The 24,191-nt window shown below is 35.7% G+C and overlaps 1 protein-coding gene across 1 annotated transcript; it reads right to left on the bottom strand.

Annotated features, from left to right (window-relative positions):
- Positions 1-942: 942 nt before the first annotated feature.
- Positions 943-5,216, bottom strand: LOC126802493 (peptidyl-prolyl cis-trans isomerase FKBP43). Its single transcript, XM_050530135.1, has 12 exons — positions 5,079-5,216; positions 4,740-4,813; positions 4,280-4,509; positions 3,811-3,947; positions 3,193-3,508; positions 2,831-3,007; positions 2,486-2,707; positions 1,759-2,023; positions 1,538-1,625; positions 1,425-1,466; positions 1,276-1,324; positions 943-1,198 (listed from the first exon to the last, which is right to left on the bottom strand). Exons 1-12 carry the CDS (start codon positions 5,089-5,091, stop codon positions 1,120-1,122), a joined length of 1,692 nt encoding a protein of 563 aa, XP_050386092.1. The 5' UTR covers positions 5,092-5,216; the 3' UTR covers positions 943-1,119.
- Positions 5,217-24,191: the final 18,975 nt, after the last annotated feature.

Below are 24,191 nucleotides of genomic sequence, written 5' to 3'. Positions count from 1 at the left end.
AATGTTTCTTCCAAAATGACATTTCACACTCAAACCAAAACCTTTTATTTGCCGTTACAGGAGCACAGAAATTGAGTAGCCTAAAATGAACAGTTTTGGAGTTGTGTATGTTTCATGACTTTCATTCAGTGTTTTAAATATCGGACATATTGGCGATATTTAGAAAACGATACGATATTGCCATATCGGTTGACTATATCGGTCAACGGTCAAATATCGGTCAAATTCCGATATATCGGTCAAATATCGGTCAAACTTTGATTTTTATTTTATTTTTCAATTTTTGTTTAATTTTAATATATATTTCCTCTCTTTTTTTGAAAAAATTATATTTGTTTTTCATTTTTTCATATATATTTTTAATTTATATATATGATGAATTCAAGTCTAAATAATCATTTTTAAATATTTATTTTTTATTATTAGGTGTCGTTTATGTACTTTAATTGTTACAAAATCAAGTATTTATTTTCTTTAATTTATTTAGTACTGTTTTTTTAATTTATTTGGTACATATTGAAGTATAATTTTAAAATTTTATTGAAAATTAGCAAATCCGATAAAACCGATATATATCGATATATCTCCGATATATCTCTGATATATCATTTTACCCATCGACCGATACAATACCGATAAGCGATATTTAGACCATTGCTTTCATCTATTATTTGCTGGACTAGTAGACCTTAACGATTGACCAAAAAAAAGTAGACCTTGACAAATAATGTCTGGAAGGATCAGCTTCCTTAGGAGTTCAGACTAGCCAACATTTGTGTTCCGAAAATAAAGGTTAAATGAAACCATACTGCTTCAGTACTCATAAGGGCTTGCATCCAAACCATACTGCTAATCGGGCATTTTTACTTCAGCAACGTAATGAGCTAATGTTCCAAAGACCAACATTTTGGGAATTTTTAGTTGCTCAATGAAAAAACAAGAAGCCAAAAAGCTCAGCTCTGTAAGATCCTGTATTACAGTGTTGAGGCTGTTGCCACATCTCACATTTCAAAACTCTACCGACTTTGATGTCATTTCCTCTTGTATTGATGAGAATGAAAATCTCAAAACAATTTGCGCACGAAAATGCAAAAGGTAGTATACAGCCGGGCTAATCAATTAGTGAACTTTCACCAACTCAACATCGTATATCAGCCATGAGTTTGGTGGTATATCTTTGCCACCTTTGCTCCCATAACTGCAAAACATTCATAACAAAGTTAGATCAGAAAGAAAGCAATGGAACAAAAGTATTCAGCCAAAGTATCAACATACGCCATTATAGGTGGGATAACAAGTCTTCGTTTGCCACCAACTCGCATACCTGAGAATCATTCATGTGTATCATTCTCAAATAATAAAGATAGGACGAACACAAGCAACAATGTAAGAACAGTATTGGACTTCCGAAGCAAGTTCCATACCATCAATACCAGCATCCAAACCCTCTATAACTCTTCCCCGACCTGCAAGAAGCAGTACATACGTAAGGAAAAAGTAATCTCGGTAATAGTGTTGCATCTCAATATGGTTATACCTAAGCGGAACTTTAACAGAGGGCCACAATCACACGATTCAACTACTCCTGCATTCTCTTTCAACTTGCCAACATAATGAACAGTGATCTGAAATCAAACAGAGCAATTTCATTATTTTTTCTGTACCAAAAATGTCCAACTAAAGTTAGCCCTTGATACATTACGGTCACAAAAGCAACATTATAATTTCTGTCAATTAGAACAACTTCAGAGGACAAACCTTTTTCCCAGAGGTTGCAATTTTGCCATCAGGTTCTCCTGCTTCTAACTCCTCAATGTGTAATCCACTGGGGAAGGTTCTAACTTCAGATGATTTGGCATTGACATTATTGGCTTCAATCTCTACAGGAGATGTGTTCTTCTCTTCTACTAGCAAGAGAGCTATATCCGTGTTGACCATCTCTTCATGTGAATGAGTTTTGCTTTTCTTCTTCTTTTTGACTTTCTTTTCATTCAGCTCAACAAGGGAGTTGTGGCCTAATATCCTGAATTAACAAATGAAGGAGGAAATTTGGTACTTAATCAGTTAACAAATTTGTCACAAAATCACGCGGGCAAGGAGGCACATTTACTCATACAATCTATACTTCTAGCATAGATATTGCAATTGTTTTCCGGGGAAGATTCACAGCTGCCTACTTTATTTAGGAGATGATATGGACAACAAATAAATGATGAATGGTGACCATGGAAGTAATTGCAATATTTGGTAAGATCAAATATTTAGGTGTGCATGCATGTGGTTGAAGGGAGCGTCAAAGAATGCCCTCAGAGGCTCAGTGCATATGCAAAGAGGCTTAACGGATGTGCATATTATAGATATTTTCAGACCATGTGGGGACCAGACTAATATGTCTTGTGACAATGAGACAAAACTGAAGTAAGAGATCATGTTCCTCAAAGTATTTTATATAGGAAAAGTTCCAAAAGAACATAACAATACTCACTCATCGTTGGCTAACTTCTGATTCTGTTCACTTTTGACTGGTGGTTCCAAGCAGAAGTCTGCCTTTGCCTCCTTCTCTTTTACATCATTACCAGGATCTGTAAAGATAACCTCAGCTGTTTTCTCATCCACCCGCTTCTTCCTTTTCTTCTTCGGTTTATCACTTTTTCCATGGCCAACCTCCGTGGAAAGCAATGATAAGTTATCTGGCATTCTAGCTTCGCTGCTCGATCACATTTAACGAAAATCAAGACCAAACAACATCATCTTCACTAGATTCCTCAACCATACATTATCGTCAGTTAGAATATACCAGATGTGAGGCAAGAAAAGAAAAATGACTCACCTATTGTGGCTCCTAGTTTCAGCTTTTCCCTTGTCTTTATGGGCTTCGTCCACTTTTTTAAGGATATCAACTCCAAGTTTATTCTCCTCCTGAGGCCGTTCTTTTCTTTTCCTTTTTGGTTTTCCCCCATTATCAAGGTCTTCTTTAGAAGATAGATCAATTGGGAGGTCTGATTGCCTGCAGTTAAAGTTGCTGAAACATGGATCAATAATTCAATAGATCAATCAAATTTTATAAGACCAAACTCCCCCAGTGGTAATATGCATTGACGTCTTCAAAACTTATCCGCATGTCTTGAAGGAATGTTTGAGAAACAGTTTCCCACAAGCAGCACTCCCTTATTATCAGTTAAGTGGGTATACCTTTTAAATTGACCATCTACAGGTACATCATCAGCATGTCTAATTGATTCAGTAGCAGAATCATCCACTGCCTTCTTGCTGCTGGTGTCAACAGTTCCCTTGTCACCTTTTTCTTCCAATTCCTGTGTTGCATTCTCATCAGTGGATGATCTTGACTTGAACAAAGAGGAAATCGGGCGGTTGTTATCATCCTCATGTTCACTTTCACCTTCTGACTCACTTATTAGGTACTTCTTTCTACGTCGTCTGTACGGCTCCTTCCCTTTCTGAGGTTTTTTATTAGCCAAAAACTTTTCTTCAGAACCAGAATCAGAATCTGCACATACAAATAAAGTTCACAGCTTAAAACAATGTTTCAAGTCACCAAGGAGGTCATCTTAAGGACAAGGTGACTCAACAAAAGCAAAGATGAGCCAGTAACTTGTAGAAAAGTGATGCAGAGAACCCTGAAGGTCACAATGGTTATATACACCACTTATCCCAAGTTAGCGAAACAAGTAAATATCATCTTCAACACAGATCAGTAGAGTGATGTAGGCTTACTTTCATCAACTATTATTTGAAATAATGTACTCATTTTGTGTTGAATTCAGGGAATCACATATTTTTTATTCATACCTGTAGTGTCAGATAAAAGAGTAGAGGGGAAAAGTTCAGGATCACCATCATCAATGAAACTGTCATCATACTCTTCGTCTTCACTGTTAACAGATCTCTGTGTATCTGAGTCAGCAATATCTTCTCCAAATGATTCTCTAGACCGTTGTAAAGGAAAAATGAAGAGTTTCATTTATGATAATGAAAACCACCTATGTGACTGTAGGAAAAGCTGAGGATGGGAGGCAAAAATTTTGATGTCTGAAAAAATTAAATCCTGACATTCAGACAAAAGAAAACTACTGGCCTCTTGGTTCTCCATCTATTGAAATGTATACAACCAACAAAATCCCATACTATCTTCTTCTCTTTGCCCAACAACTAATACATTTTGAAACAGAATCTAAGACACAAATACTAAGAAGTGAGAAATGAAATGGAAAATATAAAATAAAGCCATAAACAATAACATCGTTCAACAAAAGGATACGATTCATCTGGATTGTACGATCGGCGGTCGCCTATATAGTAGCCAGCCAGGTGAACACTTCGCGGACCAAGAACCGAGAACATGACTTCAACAGCCTCATCAAATTCCAAATGCAGTTGCAAGCACTCGGTCTTCTCAGGATACAAACAGCACAGATAAACCGGACTTTTGTTTCCTACATTACACTGGAGTATGCTTCTTTGGGTTGCAGCCCCCAACCCCAATGTTGCCTGTGCACATCAGTATTCACATTAATGATCCATACTATGAAAACCAGCTTCAAGGTACTCAAAAATCAATTCAAATATCAAAAGCAGACGCATGAAATTCATTTAAACCCCAAATCACACGGTTCCTATTCCAATTCAGATGTCTATTCGATCTATAGAAACAGCCGAAAACCAATCTATGGATCAATAAAGAGTTCAAGCTTATAAAAACGATGCACATGGAGTATTACCATTGAAATGTGAAGCCGTCCATTGGAGTCCCCAGGTTTATGAGTAACCGGCTTTCCGGGTTTGACTTCAATCCCTGAAACAATCAAATCCCACATATAAAGATCAAAAACCCATCAAAACAAACACATAAACTGATGAAAATATATGCTGAGAAAAAGACAAGATAGAGAGCCAAAACAGTTCAAAATGGAACAAAAAAAAAAGCAATCTTTGATTTTCTGAAAAGTCATCAGCTCCAATCACTGCAACCCAGTTCATAACTTTCATCCTTTTCTACTTTTCTCCAATCACATTTACATTATGATTTTTTTTTTGCAGAAAAATTTAAATTAACTCACCCCAGAAAGCCATTTTTCTTCAGCAAAGAAAAGAGTTTGAGCTCAATCAGAAGTGGGTTGTGAAATTGCCAAATTGGGATATAGAATTATAGAGCTGTAGAATTTAAAGCCAGGGTTTAGGGTTTACAGGGGTGGAAGAGAAACCTCTGTAAAGCCCTAGAAATAATTAGGATCGGCTTAAATAGAGAAGAAAAGGGTGCGGGGGTTGTGGTGACGTGGCGGTTTGCGAGGGGAAATATCGGTGACGGTCCGGTAATGATAGCGGAGACCAGCGCGGGAGAGCAAGGGTCGGCAATGAGCGCGGCCCGGCCCACTATCACCGAGTTCGGCAGTGCATTTTTACTGTCCAAAAATCTCTCGAATTTGCCATGACGAAAACTCATCTAAACTTTGTTGTATGGTGTTAATAGTAAAACAAGTACTTGCTATTTATTACTGACGAGTCATGTTCACATACTTGAAAAATTATGTGCCTGGTTAGTAGTTATACTCGATTGTGGTTAGTTAACTGGAAAATGATTAGCATTGCTAACATGTCAGATTCTTATCAGTTCGGAAGCTATTTCAACCCGGGTACACAAGTACGACAAAAAATCTGATGCAGCAGAACTAACCTGTTGGAATCTACCAACGACAGCCTTGAATCCACAAGACTAGGGTTTATTGAATTCACAAGAAGTTCTATAATCAATCAGGATAATTGAGAAAACTCAAAGGTTTATTGATATAAAAGTTATCCTAATATAAAGAAAGATGATGCTTATATATGCATCAATAACCTAAACAAAATCAAAGTCATAATCTAACATTGAAACCTAAATAATCCAAATTAAAAAGAAAACAAAGAAACCTAAATAATAGAGTTTTAAAAGGAAAATAAAACTAGCCTAAAATACTAAAAGCCGATTCAGAATAGTGAAACGTCATTATTTGGCTTAAATCTGACTGACATTCTGGTCAAAATCTGCTGAAATCTGATTCGCAAATTAAAATATGCAATTTCGTACGAACAACCCGAAAAGTCCAAAAGATGATCTTCTTAAATATTTCAGCAGCTAGACAATGCGCGAATTACCTATTTTCAAATTATTATTTTTAATTATTCGTCACTTCCTTGCCTTTATATTTTTCTAATTTAATTTACTCAATCCTTTCCTGCATCAAAATTCCTTGTCCGAAAGACAGACAAAATGAAATTCTACCACAACCCCAATCATCTTCACTCCCTTGTCTCCTCCATCTTCCAAACCTCCAAGAAGAGAGCCCACTTCAACCACAGCTTCACCAGATGCTTCACTTCTCGGGTCAGGTCTGAGACTCCACACCCAAACCCATCCATGGATCCCAGCAAGCTCCAGAGGTACCAACATTCCCATCATATCATTAACTAGTTTTGTCTTTCACTTGAATATGATGAAGTTGTTGGGTTTATATTTTGGTGAAGAAAAATACAGAAGCTTCCTCAAAGCTGGTGCTCTATTCCTACTGGCAGAGCTCATGCTCTTGGCGAGTTTGCTTCTCTCTAAACCTTAAAGGTTCTCTCTTTTTCATTTTAAATAAACAGTTCTTTTTTTTTGTTATGATTCTGAGTTTCAAAATTGGTGAAGCAGAGCATTGATCAAATTAAAAAGCTATGAATATTGTGATGAAATGTCACAATTGATAGAAACATATAATGCGGGTTGTTAATATGTTATCTCTCTCATTTAGTTTAGTTATTCTCTTAATAATGTTCATTTTGACTTAATTTACTGTTTTTATGTACATTTGAACAAAATAAGAGGAATATGTGTTTAAAGGACCAAAAAGAGCAATAAAATCCAAAATCAGTATTATGCCTCTGCATAACAGTTAACTTCGACGGATCATAGCAGACAGCATACTTGGAGGAAGTTATGCTCGATTTACTGAGCAGAGGTCAAACTGTTCGAGAATAAAAAAAAGAAAGCAATCATAGTCAAGAAAGGAAAGAATGTGTCAGTCACGAATTGGGCTCCTACTGGGGTTTTTCTGAGCATCAATTATAGACAGAAAAATAAGTTAATTCAAGCCCTTGGATCACTTTAGCATCTGCTCAAAGAGGGCCAAAAGTAATTCAACTTTATAGGGTTTCTTCCCTATATATAAGAGACTTAATTAAGGAGTTGGGGACCTCCTTTTTGCCACACCAGTTCTCCTTCTCCTGCCTCTCTTTCTCTACTCCATAATAGTTTAGGTTTTTCTTTCTCCTTAGTCGTGATCCTCCTGTGTATCATAGTAGTTGTGCTTGGAGTTTCGACAAATAAAAAGTGTAACTCTATGAATTCTTCATTGTATTGTCAATTCAATCTTATGACTTTCATCATCTTATTCCTTTTGTTTCTACTGTTTTGTTTTGATAATTTAGTCTAGATGTGTGTGTTTTCTGTGTGCTTATGTTATCATATGATTTTCTAGTAATGTGATTCATGTATGTTCATAGTCGTATATCTATGACTCTGATGCTTAATTCTATGTACCATGGCTTATGTTTGGCTGTGTAGGGTTAGCATGAGTTAATTGGTAGAGGGTTATAGATAGCATGTTAGTATATGGTATTTGGCTGTGTAGTGCTATACTCATATATTTACATGTTTTCAACTTTATTTCTTCATGCTTAATGATTCATGTGATAACTTGACTGTGTATGGTTGTTTTTGCATGAAATATATCTTTGTATTTTGGGTACGTTGGGCTAATACTTAAGAAAATTTGGAAGAATTTAGATATTTACTTGGCTGCGGCAGACTATTTTCATCTAAGGAGTTGATTCGATTATGTTACTTACATGTTTTAGGTTGCTAGGATTGAGATAACGTAATTCTGTTTTATGTTTCTATATGAGTGTGTGTGCAATAAAGATGGTCACATGTATATAATTATATTTTGTTTTCATAGGAATTTATAAAGAAACTCCTCTATCAGACAATTTATCTCGTGTAAATATGTAAATATCAGTAAATAATAATTCTTTTAGTAACGCTCTATCTTACAGAGTACCCTGAATCTTCGGGCTATAACGATGTGCAACTTCAACGACACCGAGGGTGATTCTTTCACTCGTTTCGTCGGTAATAGCATAATAACGTGCTTAGAGAACGATACGTAAAATTACATATGACTATTCATTACAGCTAAATTACTGTTCATGAAACAATGTTAGTAAAAGTACTGTTCCTCAAACAATGTTCATGAAATTATTGTTCACGCGCCGCCACCAATTTCACCCCTCTTCCCACCTGCTTCCTCCCACGGTCTAACGCCGTCTCTCTACCACCCCACTTCCTCCCACGCGCCGCCCTAGGCAGCGGCACGCACACCACCGACTCCTCCGTCCACACTGCGTCAAATCATAACACAATCAACACCTAAATGTAGATCACACGGAGAGAGATGTTTTCGTACTTGTATCAGACCCTAGAACCGCCGGGAAGTCACCAGAGATGCCTAAGATACCGATGGTGGGTGAAATCGTGGAAGACGAAATGGTGGCGCGATTTGAGCTCCCAATCACTTACAAACGAGACCAGAGGTGAGGATCGGTGGAAAGAAGTTGGTCCCAAGCTCTTGTGTCGCCTGAGACGGAGCTTAGGCGGCAGCGAAATTTGCAGAAATTTTGAATTGCCGATCTGGCTTCAAGGCGGTGTGTCGCGTCTAAGGTTCGGAGTAGCCAACCGTGCGGTGGTTTTGGGATTGGCGGTGAAGGCCACGGTGGTCGGAGGTGGGAGATCGGCGGTGGTGAATTTGATGAGGGAGGGTCGGGGGGAGGGAGAGAGAGCTGGGGGGGGGGGGTTTCCTTTTTGGGAAATTAGGTTTTTCCAAAAAATTTCCATTCATACAACTCCGAATTTGGAAACTAACTTCCGTTGATATTAACTTTCTCATACGACGTCCGATTAAAGTGAGACGCATGTTTACGAAGTCGTATCGTCTAGCTCTACAACTTCTGTGAAGGAAGTTTTCAGAGACGAGCGACGGAATAAAAGTCAACTCTCGAGCCACAGAAAACGTAACGTTTTTTCAACTTAAATTTCCGAAATCAGTTTCGTTTCGCAAGACATCGACGAGAAGACGTAAAAATGTGAATTTGCTCAAATTGCCAAGCTTAGTAATGTACAAGAATTATACGACTTTAAACCCGACAATTCGGGGTATCACAGATATAGAGCCTCATAAATTTAGGCCTTAAAGAGGTTTTAATCCTATGTGTCAAGTCTAGTCACTTAGATACATTATATCATTTTTAAAACAATGCAACATAATTGTTAAGTAAAAAGACTATCAAATCCTTTCAAATCTAATTATTATTATTTATTTTAAAAATATCTAATGATTATAATTTGTTCTTTATATTTGACTTTGTTTTTCCCTTAATTAAATTTGATTTCTTAATGATAATTTCTTACCTCTTTAATTAATTACAAGGATCTCATGAATGTAATTAATATCTTAATATATTTTATTTCCATATTTAGATCTTTTGACTTTCTTTAATTTACTAATTAGTGCAACTGTGCAAAGAAATAAACATTATCATAAATAAAATACAATTTCAATATGAATTTTATTAGAATTACACAATATATTTAGTGCAAATTATATATTCATATTATATTTTGGGTAGATGATTTATATATAGGGTGTTATATATATGTGTATATGCATATGTATTAACACATTGAAACAAATATGCATAAAAATATAGGCAAAAATGCCGATTTGCACCCCAAATTTGGTCATAATTGTCAATTTTCATCATGAACTTGTATTTAAGTCAATTTACCTCCTAAACTTGGTAAAAATTGCCGATTTGCACCATATCAGTTAAATTTAATGTTTTCCATCTAATTTTAAGTCACGTGTCATGCATTTGACACTACCAGAAAAAGTAACTTAGGCGACAACTGCGAAAAATCTTCGTCACCTAAGAAAATGTAAGACGACGAAATTAGTTTCGTCACCTAAGTAAAATGAATCGTCACCTTAGTGGAATTTAGACGACGAAAAGTGGTATTGTCATTAAGTGGGTGAACTAAGACGACGAAATTGGTTTTTGTCGTCTAAGATGGTTACTAAGCCGACGAATTAATTTTTTTGGTCATCTAAACACTAGCACTTAGATGACAAACTTATAGTTCGTCATCTTAGTGCTACGTAGGCGACGAGTTAATTTTCTTAGATGACGAACTTATTTCAACAAAGATCACTTAATTTAAGATTTCTGGACAAAAACTATTTCAACAAAGTTATAAATTTAGAAGGTTCACTAATTCTGTTACATTTCATTAAGGTTCAATATTGTAGCATATTAACAAATAATCTTAAACCTGCATAGTGATCGACATTGGTCAATATGTATGGTATACTATGACAAAATAATAATAAAGTTATATATTATGATTGATACTGGTGAATTTTAATTCATTGCTTCATTTGAATGTTTATGGAAAATAATAATTTTCAGATCCTCGCCAATTAATAGTATGTGTGAGAATTATTTCATTTATTAAGAAGATGCCCTGTAGTAATTAATATAAATTGAGAAGTTTAATTATATTTCAATCCAGTAAGAATGTTCATAAATTGGTAAAGACTTGTTTAGAAACAAATCAAATGTTACTTTGATTTAGCATGTGTTAACAAAAAAATTAAATACGTATGGATCAATATATAAGGAAAATTTGATTACAACGTTGCCATGTCAATTAATACTCTTACCCTAGGTTGCACGGAATCGGATACGTGTACGTGGAAGCGAAACGTTTGGAAACGCGGAAGCGTGTTTTTCAAAAAATTTAGGAAGCGGGTACGTTTTGGAAACGTCAAAATAAAAAAAAATTATAAATATATATAAATTATACAAAAAAATAAATATAATAACAAATTTTTAATTTAAGTAACTCAAAATCTAAAATAAAAAAAACATTAAAAAACCTTTATTTTTTGGAAACTCGCGTTTCCACCGCGTTTCCAATTCAGAAACTTGCGTTTCCACCGCGTTTCCAAAACTCATTTTTCTGGAAACACGTTTCCGAACGTTTCCGGGCGTTTCCGGGCGTTTCCGGCGCGTTTCCGAGCGTTTCCGGACGTTTCCGGAGTGGTTCCAGAGTGGTTCTGCTTCGGAAGCGGGAAACGTGGGTGTATGCACGTTTCCGTGTTTCCTAGCTCTTACCCATCAATTAATACTCTTAGCATATATATGATAGACCTAATACTCATTGCCATGTCAGTGATCCGCATGACCCCTATTAAATATATTTCCACCGTTGATTACACAGCCAACTACCATTTATGTCCATCCGATTCTCCAAAGTGATACCTTTTCCTTTTCCTTCCCCAAGATCGTCTAGAAAACCATCTCTTAATTCTTTCCATTCTCACTTCTTTCTTTCCATCAGATCTTTTCTTTCCTTCACATCTCTCTCCAGATCTACTCCCATGTTTTCATATTTGTTTAAAACCAAGCCAAATCCTTCTTCTTTGATGGATTGGCTTCCAAAGAGAGCTTGGTGGAGAAGACGCTCATCAATGTGGATATGAATCTCGTCGGGGCTGTTGAGATCTCCTTGAAATTAAGACCAGTAACTGTAGTGTCTTCGTCTCTGGGTTATGAGCGGATAAGTCGAGATTGAGGTCTTGACGTGGTAGTAGAGGTGGCATGGTTGGAGGAATGAGATCAGTGAGGAAAGGGGTGGTGGAGACTTCGAGGACGATGATGGTGAAGGACCGGAGGGAGGAGACTCGGGAAAGGTAGTGGTGGTTTCAACGCTATCGACTTCAACGTGGTGAGCTACGACATCGTGGTGGTGGTGATTAAGGACAATTAAGGTTAATAAACTTAATTGATGTACTAAAAAATCTGATTAAATTTAATAAATATTAATACGAAAAATAGATTTCTTTAATTAATTTCAGAAAAATATATATATTAATGAGGTTTGTGACTAATCTAATTTGTCGTTTTTGTCACTTTATTTATTAGGCGACAAGAGTCATTTTGTTGTCTTACACTGTACTTAGGTGACGAAACACTAAATTTCATCGTGGGTGACAACAGTTAGTTGACGGAACTTAGATGACGAAAATTTCATCGCCTAATGACTTAAGATGACGAAAATAAGATCTTAGGTGACGAAATGTCGTTGTCGTTTAAGTCATGAATTTTGGTAGTGTGAGGGGCATTATTGTCATTATATATTTATTCATATTTAATAATGAAATAAATTAATAAATTTACTTAAGTAGAACACTTGCTACAATGTTTTTTGTTCGAAACATGTTATTAATTTATATATTTATTATTTTATGTGATATGATATGTTAAAAGATATTAGAAAAATATAAATAAATATATTGAAAATTAAAAATAAATGTTTGTTCCGGGGGAATTACTATTATACCATTGTGTATGTCTTAGTCTTATTAGGTTCATGTTAGAGATAGATTCGCATATTTGTAATAGATTAGGATTCCGAATCCTACGGGATTGTGGTTATGTAATGCCTATATATAGGTCACATTATCAATCAATAAACGGTTACGTTCTGTTCCATTACGTCGTTATTATTCTAATTTCGTTCCTCCTCCAACAATGTATACATATAAAAATATATATATACACAACCAATGGTCTAAATATCGCTTATCGGTATCGTATCGGTCGAGGGATAAAACGATATATCGGAGATATATCGGGGATATATCGATATATATCGGTTTTATCGGATTTGCTTATTTTCAATAAAATTTATAAAATTATACTTCAATATGTACCAAATAAACTAAAAAAACGGTACTAAGTAAACTAAAGAAAATAAATACTTGATTTTGTGACAATTAAAGTATACGAACGACATCTAATAATAGAAATAGGTATTTAAGAATGATTATTTAGACTTGAAATTCATCATATATATTTAAAATATATATAAATTAAAAATATATATGAAAAAATGAAGAAAAAAATATAAGTTTTTCACAAAAAGAGAGGAAATAAATAATAAAAAATTAAACAAAAATTGAAAAAAAAATCAATGTTTGACCAATATTTGACCGTTGACCATCATTTATACATTGACCGATAAATTTTGACCGATATGCCCTTATCGTACCGGATTCGAAATATCGGCGATATATCAGCCGATATATCCGATATTTCGAACATTGTACACAACACACTATATTTGAATGTGTGTGTATGTTGAATATATAATTAATAATTCGAAGTAGGGTTAAGTATGTAGAAAAAAGATGTAAATGATGCAGGATGAAATAACTGTATCTTTATTAAATGATATGAGGGTCTATATATAGACATTACAAAACCACAATCCCTTAGGATTCGAAATCCTAATCTATTACAAAAATGCTAATATATCTTCTAATAGGAAACCTATTAGGTTAAGACACACACAATGGTAGAATAGTAATTCTCCCGAAACATCGTATCGGTCGAGGGATAAAACGATATATCAGAGATATATCGGTTTTATCGGATTTGCTTATTTTCAATAAAATTTATAAAATTATACTTCAATATGTACCAAATAAACTAAAAAAACGGTACTAAGTAAACTAAAAAAAATAAATACTTGATTTTGTGACAATTAAAGTATACGAACGACATCTAATAATAAAAATAGGTATTTAAGAATGATTATTTAGACTTGAAATTCATCATATATATTTAAAATATATATAAATTAAAAATATATATGAAAAAATGAAGAAAAAAATATAAGTTTTTCACAAAAAGAGAGGAAATAAATAATAAAAAATTAAACAAAAATTGAAAAAAAAAATCAATGTTTGACCAATATTTGACCGTTGACCATCATTTATACATTGACCGATAAATTTTGACCGATATGCCCTTATTGTACCGGATTCGAAATATCGGCGATATATCCGATATTTCGAACACTGTACACAACACACTATATTTGAATGTGTGTGTATGTTGAATATATAATTAATAATTCGAAGTAGGGTTGAGTATGTAGAAAAAAGATGTAAATGATGCAGGATGAAATAACTGTATCTTTATTAAATGATATGAGGGTCTATATATAGACATTACAAAACCACAATCCCGTAGGATTCGAAATCCTAATCTATTACAAAAATGCTAATATATCTTCTAATAGGAAACCTATTAGGTTAAGACACACACAATGGTAGAATAGTAATTCTCCCGAAACAGTAAATAACTTATTTGATTAAAAAAAATAATTCTCCTTTTAAATAATATTTTATTTGTTTTTAAGAAAAATAAAAATAGAAAATGACAACATTACCCCTCATGTGCATGACATATGACGCAAAATTGGATAAAAACAGTTAAATTTAACGGATGGAGTGCAAATCGGCAAGTTTAGGAGGTAAATTGACTCAAATACAAGTTCGGGGTGCAAATTGACAATTTCAGCCAAATTTAGAGTGCATTTTGGCAATTTTGCCTAATAAAATATTTTTTTAACCATCTTTTTTTTTCTTTTCGGGAGTTTATTTGGTTTTTTTTGTACTCGAAGAAAAAAAGTTGAAGAATAAATATGTGAGAAATATATTGAGGAAAAAATAGAACTCAAATTTATAGAATAAAATATTATTTTTAGATATTTTGAAAAAAAAACAATAATAACCATTAGATTTGGAAAAGATTTGATGGTGTTTCTACTTAACGAGAAATTATTATATATACCCACCACATATCCCACGTGGCGTACCCCCTTAATGTTATTGGTTCATTTTTAATGTGATTGTTTCTGATTGGTTCTTATATATAAATAAACTTTTGTCATTTTCATCGCGTGCATATTAATTATACTATGACGTAATATGATTTGCTGGGTATATCACATGACGGTGTCACGTGGTGCAGCGGGTAGACAAAATAATTACTCATACTTAACAATGATATTACATAAATTTAGAAAGACTACGATGTGTCTACGTGACTAAATTTGACACATAAGATTAAGGCATTTGTGGCCTAAATTTTTAAACCCAACAATAATTTTCCTTATCTCATATAAGAGAAATTCTTATATAGGGCTCTCCCCACCACGTGACTACGGGCAACCCAATCATATTTCAGATATTTATACCATTGTTCTGATTTTACCCTCACTTATATATCTTTCATACCCAAAACACCCCCCCAAACAGCCCCTATTAAGATCTTATTGGACAGCCCCACCGCCACGTGGTGGGGTTGCCCCATGCAAGAACTTCTCCTCATATAAATACATATGAACGGGCCGGGATGGAGCTCATGATCTATGATTCATAGGTCTCACGAAAGTTCTGAAAAATGGATATTCTTACCATATTTTGAGCCAACATTTCATGAACATCTTCATAATACCATAACGGCATAACCTGCTACGCCTCCCTGGGTCTTCAGTAGATTCTTGGCAAACGATATCCCTACCTATTTCCTGTATCAAATCATGCATCTCTAGTGTACCAAAACATGTGTTGACAGTCACAAGAGATCTCTCTATCAACACTGCAAGTCCATTATTGGGGAAAATCCACAACTATCATGAATCTCTGTTACAAAATATTTCTATTTTATTCTAAAGAAGCATGCAATATCAAGAAATATGTCCTTCTGACATTTATCTAATCCATCATAGCTTGCTCAAAGCACGCGTCCAATTTTATTATCATCAAGAAACGTGATTGAGGTTTTCTTTATCTTCTTCAACTCATATTCCCACTGATCAACAGTTTTGTTATCAAGCAAACCTCCCAAGACTTTGAGTGCTAAAGGAAGACCGTGCGCATATTCTACGGCACTCATTGAGATTGCATCATAGCTTTCTGAGGATTTGATTGTTCTGAAAGCATGCCGGCAAAAGAGTTTAAGAGCTTTTTCAGTAGTGAATAGCTCTGGCTCATATATTAAAAACCTTGCTGGTAAGTTTTTTGTTGTAATAATCAATGATATATTGCATATATAATTTAATAAGTTGAATTATAAATAAATATAAATCAGAAATGAAGAACACGAAAATAAATTCAACAAAAATACCGAACGATTTGTGATGGAAGAACAAGTCGAGACGTGTGTGATACCACACTATCCTTAAGACGTTTACGCCTCCTCTACCGGTGCAAGGATGCTTGGCGCTTGTCTCCCAGGATATAACGACTAAACAATTCTAGAAAGTTGCACTACTAACTAGAACCCTCAACGAACTCGAAAGGTACCTCTATCTATTACCAGAGAAGAACTAAGAACTTTGAGAGTGGGAGAGAAATGTGTTTTCGAATGGGATGGATCTACAATGAAAGGATGGTGGCTATTTATACTGTGAGGATTTGCAATCAGCAATAAATAAGATGGCGGTTATAGAAATCAAAAGATCATAACATATATGAGTTACATATGTTACAAACATTGATTTCAATTCTGTTATAATTCTCCATAACACACAATAACTCAGTTGTTACAAAAGAAGAATTTGAACAGTCAAGAGAATTTGAAAAGTCAAAACCGAATTTTCGGAAATGCAAAAAGAATCTGCGTTCCGACCCTCAATTCGGTGTTGCATTCGTGTTCGCAGGTCGCACGGGCATACACGAGTTTCCCTTGCGACCTAGGATTTGCACCCCCCCTGCGCGTGCGCGAGAGGGTATAATGGGGCTTACACACTTTACAATCCATACACAATGGATTCTATATAAAGGCTTTTCAACACTTCTCTTTTCCAATGTGGGACAATTACATTTCCCTCATTCTAAGTAGCCATCTTTGAGTGACAATTTCTTATTCACCCACAAACCAAATTACACAAACAAACATATGATCTTGTAGCCCTCATTATGGAGAACTCAAATCTATGTTCATCTTTGATTAATTATAAGTTTAACTTAATTTAATTAATCAATTAAAATTTGGTTTTAAATGGTTTTTCCAACCATTTTCCAACAATTCCCCACATGAATGAAATTGGCCACCAAAGACTCGATAGAATTTGGTGATAGATTTCTACGGTTGAAACCTGCATAGGATAGGTAGGTTTGACCCTTTGAACTTTCCCTTATAAAAGTATGCTTACTTTACTAACTAAATAGTAGACGCGATGTCTTTGAACTATTCGTCATTTGTGTAAATGATAACATACTTTACACATGAGTCTCCCTGGTACACTTCGGTTCTCATTTTTGTGCCCATTTTGGCCATGGAACACACGCCTGCAAGTAGTTTGATAAGAGTTATGCTCTCATTAACTCCCCTAGAAGCGGCCACACTTCTCTCTTGCATAGGTGATCTCTTAATTAAGAGTAACCCGCATTACTCTGCTCGATTTCTCGACGCATAAGAATCATTAAAAGTTTTAACTTAACCTCATCCTTTACGGGTATCACTGGTTTTTATCATAGGAATGGACTTGGGGAACTCCCCACAGTGATCCGAACTAATCTCTACAGTTTGGTTTTCCCTTTTGAACCTAGATCTTGGGATCTCCAGTCAGCTAGGTTGGGTATCCACTGTAGTGATTTTTAATTTCCAATGAGCTTTAGTCTCATTCCCTTCGATGATTTTTCAACTAACTCTCTGTTTAACCCTTTAGTTAAAGAATCAGCAATATTATCCTTAGACTTTACATAGTCTATAGAGATAACTCCAGTTGAGAGTAGTTGTCTAATGGTATTATGTCTTCGACGAATGTGTCTAGACTTACCATTATACATCTTACTCTGTGCCCTGCTAATTGCAGATTGACTATCACAATGTATACCGATCGCAGGCACAGGTTTTGTCCATCTAGGAATGTCCTCTATGAACTGGCGTAGCCATTCTGTTTCCTCCCCACATTTGTCTAGTGTTACAAACTCAGACTCCATTGTGGATCTAGTTATAACTGTTTGTTTTGAGGACTTCCAGGACACGGCTGCACCCCCTAGCGTAAATACATATCCGCTAGTAGACTTTGAGTCTTTCATGTCAGATATCCAGTTCGCATCAGTGAACCCTTCTATAACAGCTGGGTATGATGTGTAGTGCAACCCGTAGGTACGAGTATACCTTAGGTATGCATAGCTCCAGGATTACTCGTGTACCTACTTAGCTTATGAACCGCATAAGCTAGATCTGGTCTTGTACAACTTGTTAAGTACATTAGACTCCCAATTATTCTTGAATACTCTAATTGAGAAACACTTTCACCTTTATTCTTGGACAAATGTAGATTTAAATCTACAAGAGTTCTGACAATTCCAGAACCTTCCTTGTCAAATTTCCCAAGAATATTGTCCACATAGTGTGTTTGACTCAACACTAGCCCTTCTGATGTTCTCGTAATTTTAATTCCTAAAATGACATTAGCAAGTCCCAAGTCTTTCATGTCAAACTTAGAATTCAACATGTCTTTAGTAGACTTGATCATCTTATCGTTGCTCCCAACGATAAGCATATCATCCACATACAGACATAAAATGATATATCTATTTTCAGTGTTTTTGATATATACACACTTATCACCTTCATTTAATCCACTGGTGATCATGGCATTATCAAATTTCTCATGCCATTGTTTTGGTGCTTGTTTTAAGCCATATAATGACTTAACCAATCTGCACACCTTCTTACTCTGAGAAGGAGCAGAAAAACCTTCTGGCTGTTCCATGTAGATTTCTTCTTCTACATCTCCATTTAGGAAAGCCGTCTTTACATCCATTTGGTGTACTTCAAGTTTGCGCAACGCTGCAATTGCAAGTACCATCCGTATGGAGGTTATTCTCGTCACAGGAGAATAAGTATCAAAATAATCCAAACCCTCCTTTTGCCTATAGCCTTTAATAACAAGTCTGGCCTTGTACTTGTCTATTGACCCATCAGCTTTTAGTTTCTTTTTGAAAATCCACTTGGAAGTCAAAGGCTTACACCCAGGTGGCAAATCCACTAATTCCCAAGTGTGATTTTGCATGATGGAGTCAACCTCACTTTTGATTGCTTCTTTCCACCGAGGACCATCGGTAGAGCTAACTGCCTCTTTGAAGGTACGGGGATCACCTTCAACCATATATGACAGGAAGTCAGGTCCATAGGACTTTGCGGTCGTTGCCCTTTTACTTCGTCTAGGTTCAACCTCAGACTCAGATTCGGACTCCAACTCAGATTCTTGATCTTGAGCATTATCAGTTTCGGCTCGGTTGTATTCACATGCCCGTTTAGAAGAATTAAATTCCTCTCTAGACTTCCGTGGAAATACATTTTCAAAGAAAGATGCATTTCTCGATTCCATTATCGTATCCTTATGAATTTCAGGAATATTCGAATCGTGGGCTAGGAATCGATAAGCCGAACTGTTATGTGCATATCCAATAAAGATGCAATCACTGTTTTAGGCCAATTCTTCACCTCTTTAGGTTTAGGAATTTTCACTTTTGCCAAACATCCCCATACTTTTAAGTATTTGTAGGATGGTTTTCTCCCTTTCCATAACTAATATGGAGTTTTCTCTTCTTTCCTTTTGGGCACCTTATTTAAAAGGTAATTTGTCGTGAGAATCGCGTCTCCCCACATGTTGGGTGGCATCCCAAAACTGAGTAGCATAACATTCATCATATCCTTTAGAGTATGATTTTTGTGTTTTGCTACACCATTTGATTGTGGTGAGTATGGAGCAGTCCTTTGATGTATAATCTCATTCTGAGCACAAGTCTCAGCAAATGGCGATTTATACTCACCCTCTCGGTCACTTCTTAGTGCCTTAATTTTCTTGTTGAGTTGGTTCTCAACCTTATTTTTATAGAGAATGAACTTCTCTACGGCCTCACTTTTGCATTTTAGCAAATACACATAGCAATATTTCGTGCTATCATCTATGAAGGTAATAAAGTATTTATTATTCCCTCTAGATACCGTTGATTTTAAATCACACACATCTGTATGAATCAGATCAAGGGGTTCATTGTTTCTTTCAACACTTTGGAAGATGATCTACTCAGTTTTGTCTCTACACAAGTTCACACTTGTGCATGTTAATTGACATATATTATATTCTTCACTACCATAAATTAGGAAGACTCATATAGGTGTAATAACTAGTTTTTGACAATAAACAATCCACCATCCATGGCTCTATGTCAATTTCAGACAAAACACATTTGTCAACACTGAGTTTTATACTCATAAAACCCTTAAGAACATACATCAATTTATTCGATAATTTCAGTTCTGTTCTACAGATCAATCCAAAAACTTGGCTTGGTCATACCATAGCTCTAAGTCATTTAGTCCCCAGTCATAATCACTGACTTTTTCCATGCTATCATCTGATATCATACAACAGAGGTTCATGTCTGCAACCTCCTGAGTGACGGCTTCAATCAGGTTTGCCTCTCTCTTTTTGTTCCTCTTTGGTTTGTTGCAGTCCACAGACTTGTGACCAGTCTTGTCACAGTTGTAGCACTTGCCTTCAAACCTTGGCTTCTTGGAGATGCCTCCTTTCGGCCCCAGTTTGGACCCATGATACTTGCCTTTCTTGTTTTTGGAACCTTGACCATGTTCCATCATGTTTGTCTTGGAAGAGACATCATTGATCCATGCTTTCTTTTCGGATCCTCGGTTGTCTTCCTCAATGCGAAGTCTAACCTCTAGATCCTCCATGGTCATTTCCTTTCGCTTGTGCTTCAAATAATTCTTGAAGTCTTTCCAAGCAGGTGGTAACTTTTCAATAGCACATGCCACTTGAAAACTTTCACCTAGTTGCATTCCTTCAGCGTGAATCTCATGCAGGATTAGCTGAATCTCAGAGAATTGACTCATTACAGTTTTGGAATCCACCATTTTATAATCAAGGAAGTGGCCCACGATAAACTTCTTGGCGCCGGCATCCTCAGTTTTATATTTTTTCTCCAAGGATTCCCATAGCTCCTTTGCCGTTCCCATGCTAATGTACACATTGTACAATGAGTCGGCTAGGCCATTCATGATATAATTCCTACATAAGTAGTCAGAATTATTCCATGCATTCACAGCAGCAATCTCTGCTTGATCGCCATGGTCATCTTCCTTTAACTCATGAGCATTCTCCGTCAAAAATCTTGCAAGATTCAGAGTGGTCAGATAAAACATCATCTTTTGTTGCCACCTCTTGAAATGCAAACCGTTGAACTTCTCAGGTTTTTCCCCATGGGATACTGAGACAGGTACAACGGGAGCAGTAGGCACAGTTGGCACCAAAGGTCCCTTGCCATTTCCAGAATTTTCTCCGTTAGTCATTTTTAGAAACTGAAACACACACACAAGGTGTAAGTTTGCTTGAAAAAATTCAGATAAATATCGAATACAAATTATATAAGCAATATCAAAAGATAAACGTCTTAAGATTGTTGTAATAATCAATGATATATTGCATATATAATTTAATAAGCTGAATTATAAATAAATATAAATCAGAAATGAAGAGCACGAAAATAAATTCAACAAAAATACCGAACGATTTGTGATGGAAGAACAAGTCGAGACGTGTGTGATATCACACTATCCTTAAGACGTTTACGCCTCCTCTACCGGTGTAAGGATGCTTGGCGCTTGTCTCCCAGGATATAACGACTAAACAATTCTAGAAAGTTGCACTACTAACTAGAACCCTCAACGAACTCGAAAGGTACCTCTATCTATCACCAGAGAAGAACTAAGAACTTTGAGAGTGGGAGAGAAATGTGTTTTCGAATGGGATGGATCTACAATGAAAGGATGGTGGCTATTTATACTGTGAGGATTTGCAATCAGCAATAAATAAGATGGCGGTTATAGAAATCAAAAGATCATAACATATATGAGTTACATATGTTACAAACATTGATTTCAATTCTGTTATAATTCTCCATAACACACAATAACTCAGTTGTTACAAAAGAAGAATTTGAACAGTCATGAGAATTTGAAAAGTCAAAACCGAATTTTCGGAAATGCAAAAAGAATCTGCGTTCCGACCCTCAATTCGGTGTTGCATTCGTGTCCGCAGGTCGCACGGGCATACACGAATTTCCCTTGCGACCTAGGATTTGCACCCCCCCTGCGCGTGCGCGAGAGGGTATAATGGGGATTACACACTTTACAATCCATACACAATGGATTCTATATAAAGGCTTTTCAACACTTCTCTTTTCCAATGTGGGACAATTACATTTCCCTCATTCTAAGTAGCCATCTTTGAGTGACAATTTCTTATTCACCCACAAACCAAATTACACAAACAAACATATGATCTTGTAGCCCTCATTATGGAGAACTCAAATCTATGTTCATCTTTGATTAATTATAAGTTTAACTTAATTTAATTAATCAATTAAAATTTGGTTTTAAATGGTTTTTCCAACAATTTTCCAACATTTTTATCTCTAGTTGTTATAATGATTCTACTCCCACCACCAAATGAAGGATTCTCACCGATCAAGGTATCAATTTGGTCTATTTTGTCCACATGATCAAGAACAAGAAGAATTTTTTTGTCTCACCTAGTCTTTCCCGCATCATATTCAGGCCCCCATCCAATGTGCGTCAATCGGTTATTCGGTTACCTTCAGAATTCCACATAGAAGGTCTTCAAGCATTTGTACTCCCACCACTTTTTGCAAGGAAGCCCTCCTTTACATTATCAAGAAAGCACTTGTGTTCAAATTGTGGACTGATTTTGCTGTAAACAGCTATAGCGATGGTTGACTTGCCAATGCCGCCCGCCCGCCCATACCCCATATTGGATGCAATGCGAAAATCATCCACTCTCAGTTGCAATAGCGAATCCATTTCATTCTGAAAGTACATATATTGGCTTCCATATAGTTGATGAAGATCCAAAGGTGTGGAGAACAAGTTATGAAGAGTAGATATGCAAAAGGAAAATTGAAGTTGTTTCCTAATTGGACTAGGAAAAGATTATGGTTTGTTTTTCCTACCATAGAAATCTGTTCCGATTGTTTCTTCAAGGGTAGTTCAATATATATTTGGCAATATGTCTTCAAATATATTTAGTTAAATGGTGATTATAAATTGTTATAGACAAGGGATTTATATTAAAAGGTGCATTCCATATTCATATGGATTTTTTCTTACCTAGCTAGGGTTGTATTAGGAAGGGAATTTGGGTTTAATTCATATTGGTACTAGGGTTAAGGAGAGGTTTTTCCGTGAGGTATAAGAGCATATATAGGCAGTAGATTGGCTATGGAAGGAGACACGGATAGAGAGTGCATATGTGAAACAAAAGAGAAGAATTTCACGAAAAAGAAGAGTTTAGTGCTAGGAGATCTTAGTGACTCCAGTGAAGACCTTAGTGGCAGTATCGACAAGCTTAGTGAAGTCGACGTACATGTGATTACAACGATCTTAGTGAGCTTGTATCAACATTTAAAGCAACGATCTTAGTGAGATTGTTTCATACTTGATTGTGACTATCAAGTAAGAAATATTTTACTTTTAAAAATAGTATTATTATTTATTAATGTGTAATTATTGTAATATCGTTTATTCAATAAAAAAATAAAAATTATCTACATATTCCGCTGCTATTACTCGATATTGTTCTATTTTGTATTTTCACATCTCAGACTCCATTCCAATCAAGCCATTCGTTTTACTTGGTGTGATGCGGATCAACTTCTTTAAGATGTCTTCTACAATGCTTTTTATAAGCTTTTAACGGTAGGAAATTGGGGTGTATGATCGGTTCAGTTCTTGAAGTGGAAGACCCAGAGGTTATTAGGAACAAAGGGTATCTCCGACTGAGAGTGGATTTTGATTCCTCCAGACCACTTTCCATGTTTATACAATGGCCATGTGGTGATAATATCAAAAAGAAAGTTCATCTTCGTTACGAGAAATTGAAGCGTTTTTGTTTTCAGTGTGGAAGGTTGGGACACCAAGTGACTGGATGCCAATTCCGGGTGAATCCTATTCTCACACAACTTAGAATTACCTATACTAAGGAACTGATTGCTGAGCTTCCACATAAAGTATTTCATACTCAACAACATCACAAATCTTTTCCATTGGTGTTTCCTTATTATCCTACTTCCGGCATTTTCGCCGGAAAGTAGATAATCAGAGGGAGCCAATTTCAAATCGCAAGATTT

This window comes from Argentina anserina, chromosome 7, assembly GCF_933775445.1.
Source record: "Argentina anserina chromosome 7, drPotAnse1.1, whole genome shotgun sequence".
Taxonomy (NCBI): Eukaryota; Viridiplantae; Streptophyta; class Magnoliopsida; order Rosales; family Rosaceae; genus Argentina; species Argentina anserina.
The sequence above is the reverse complement of the archived record's forward strand: the minus strand, read 5'-3'. Positions and strand labels throughout refer to the sequence as shown.

Coding starts and splice junctions, on each gene's coding strand:
- LOC126802493 (XM_050530135.1), bottom strand. Junction 3,948..4,279: donor TCGTACAATCCAGATGAATC/GTATCCTTTTGT, acceptor ACAACGGTCTAG/AGAATCATTTGGAGAAGATA. Junction 3,008..3,192: donor GTAGATGGTCAATTTAAAAG/GTATACCCACTT, acceptor CTTTAACTGCAG/GCAATCAGACCTCCCAATTG.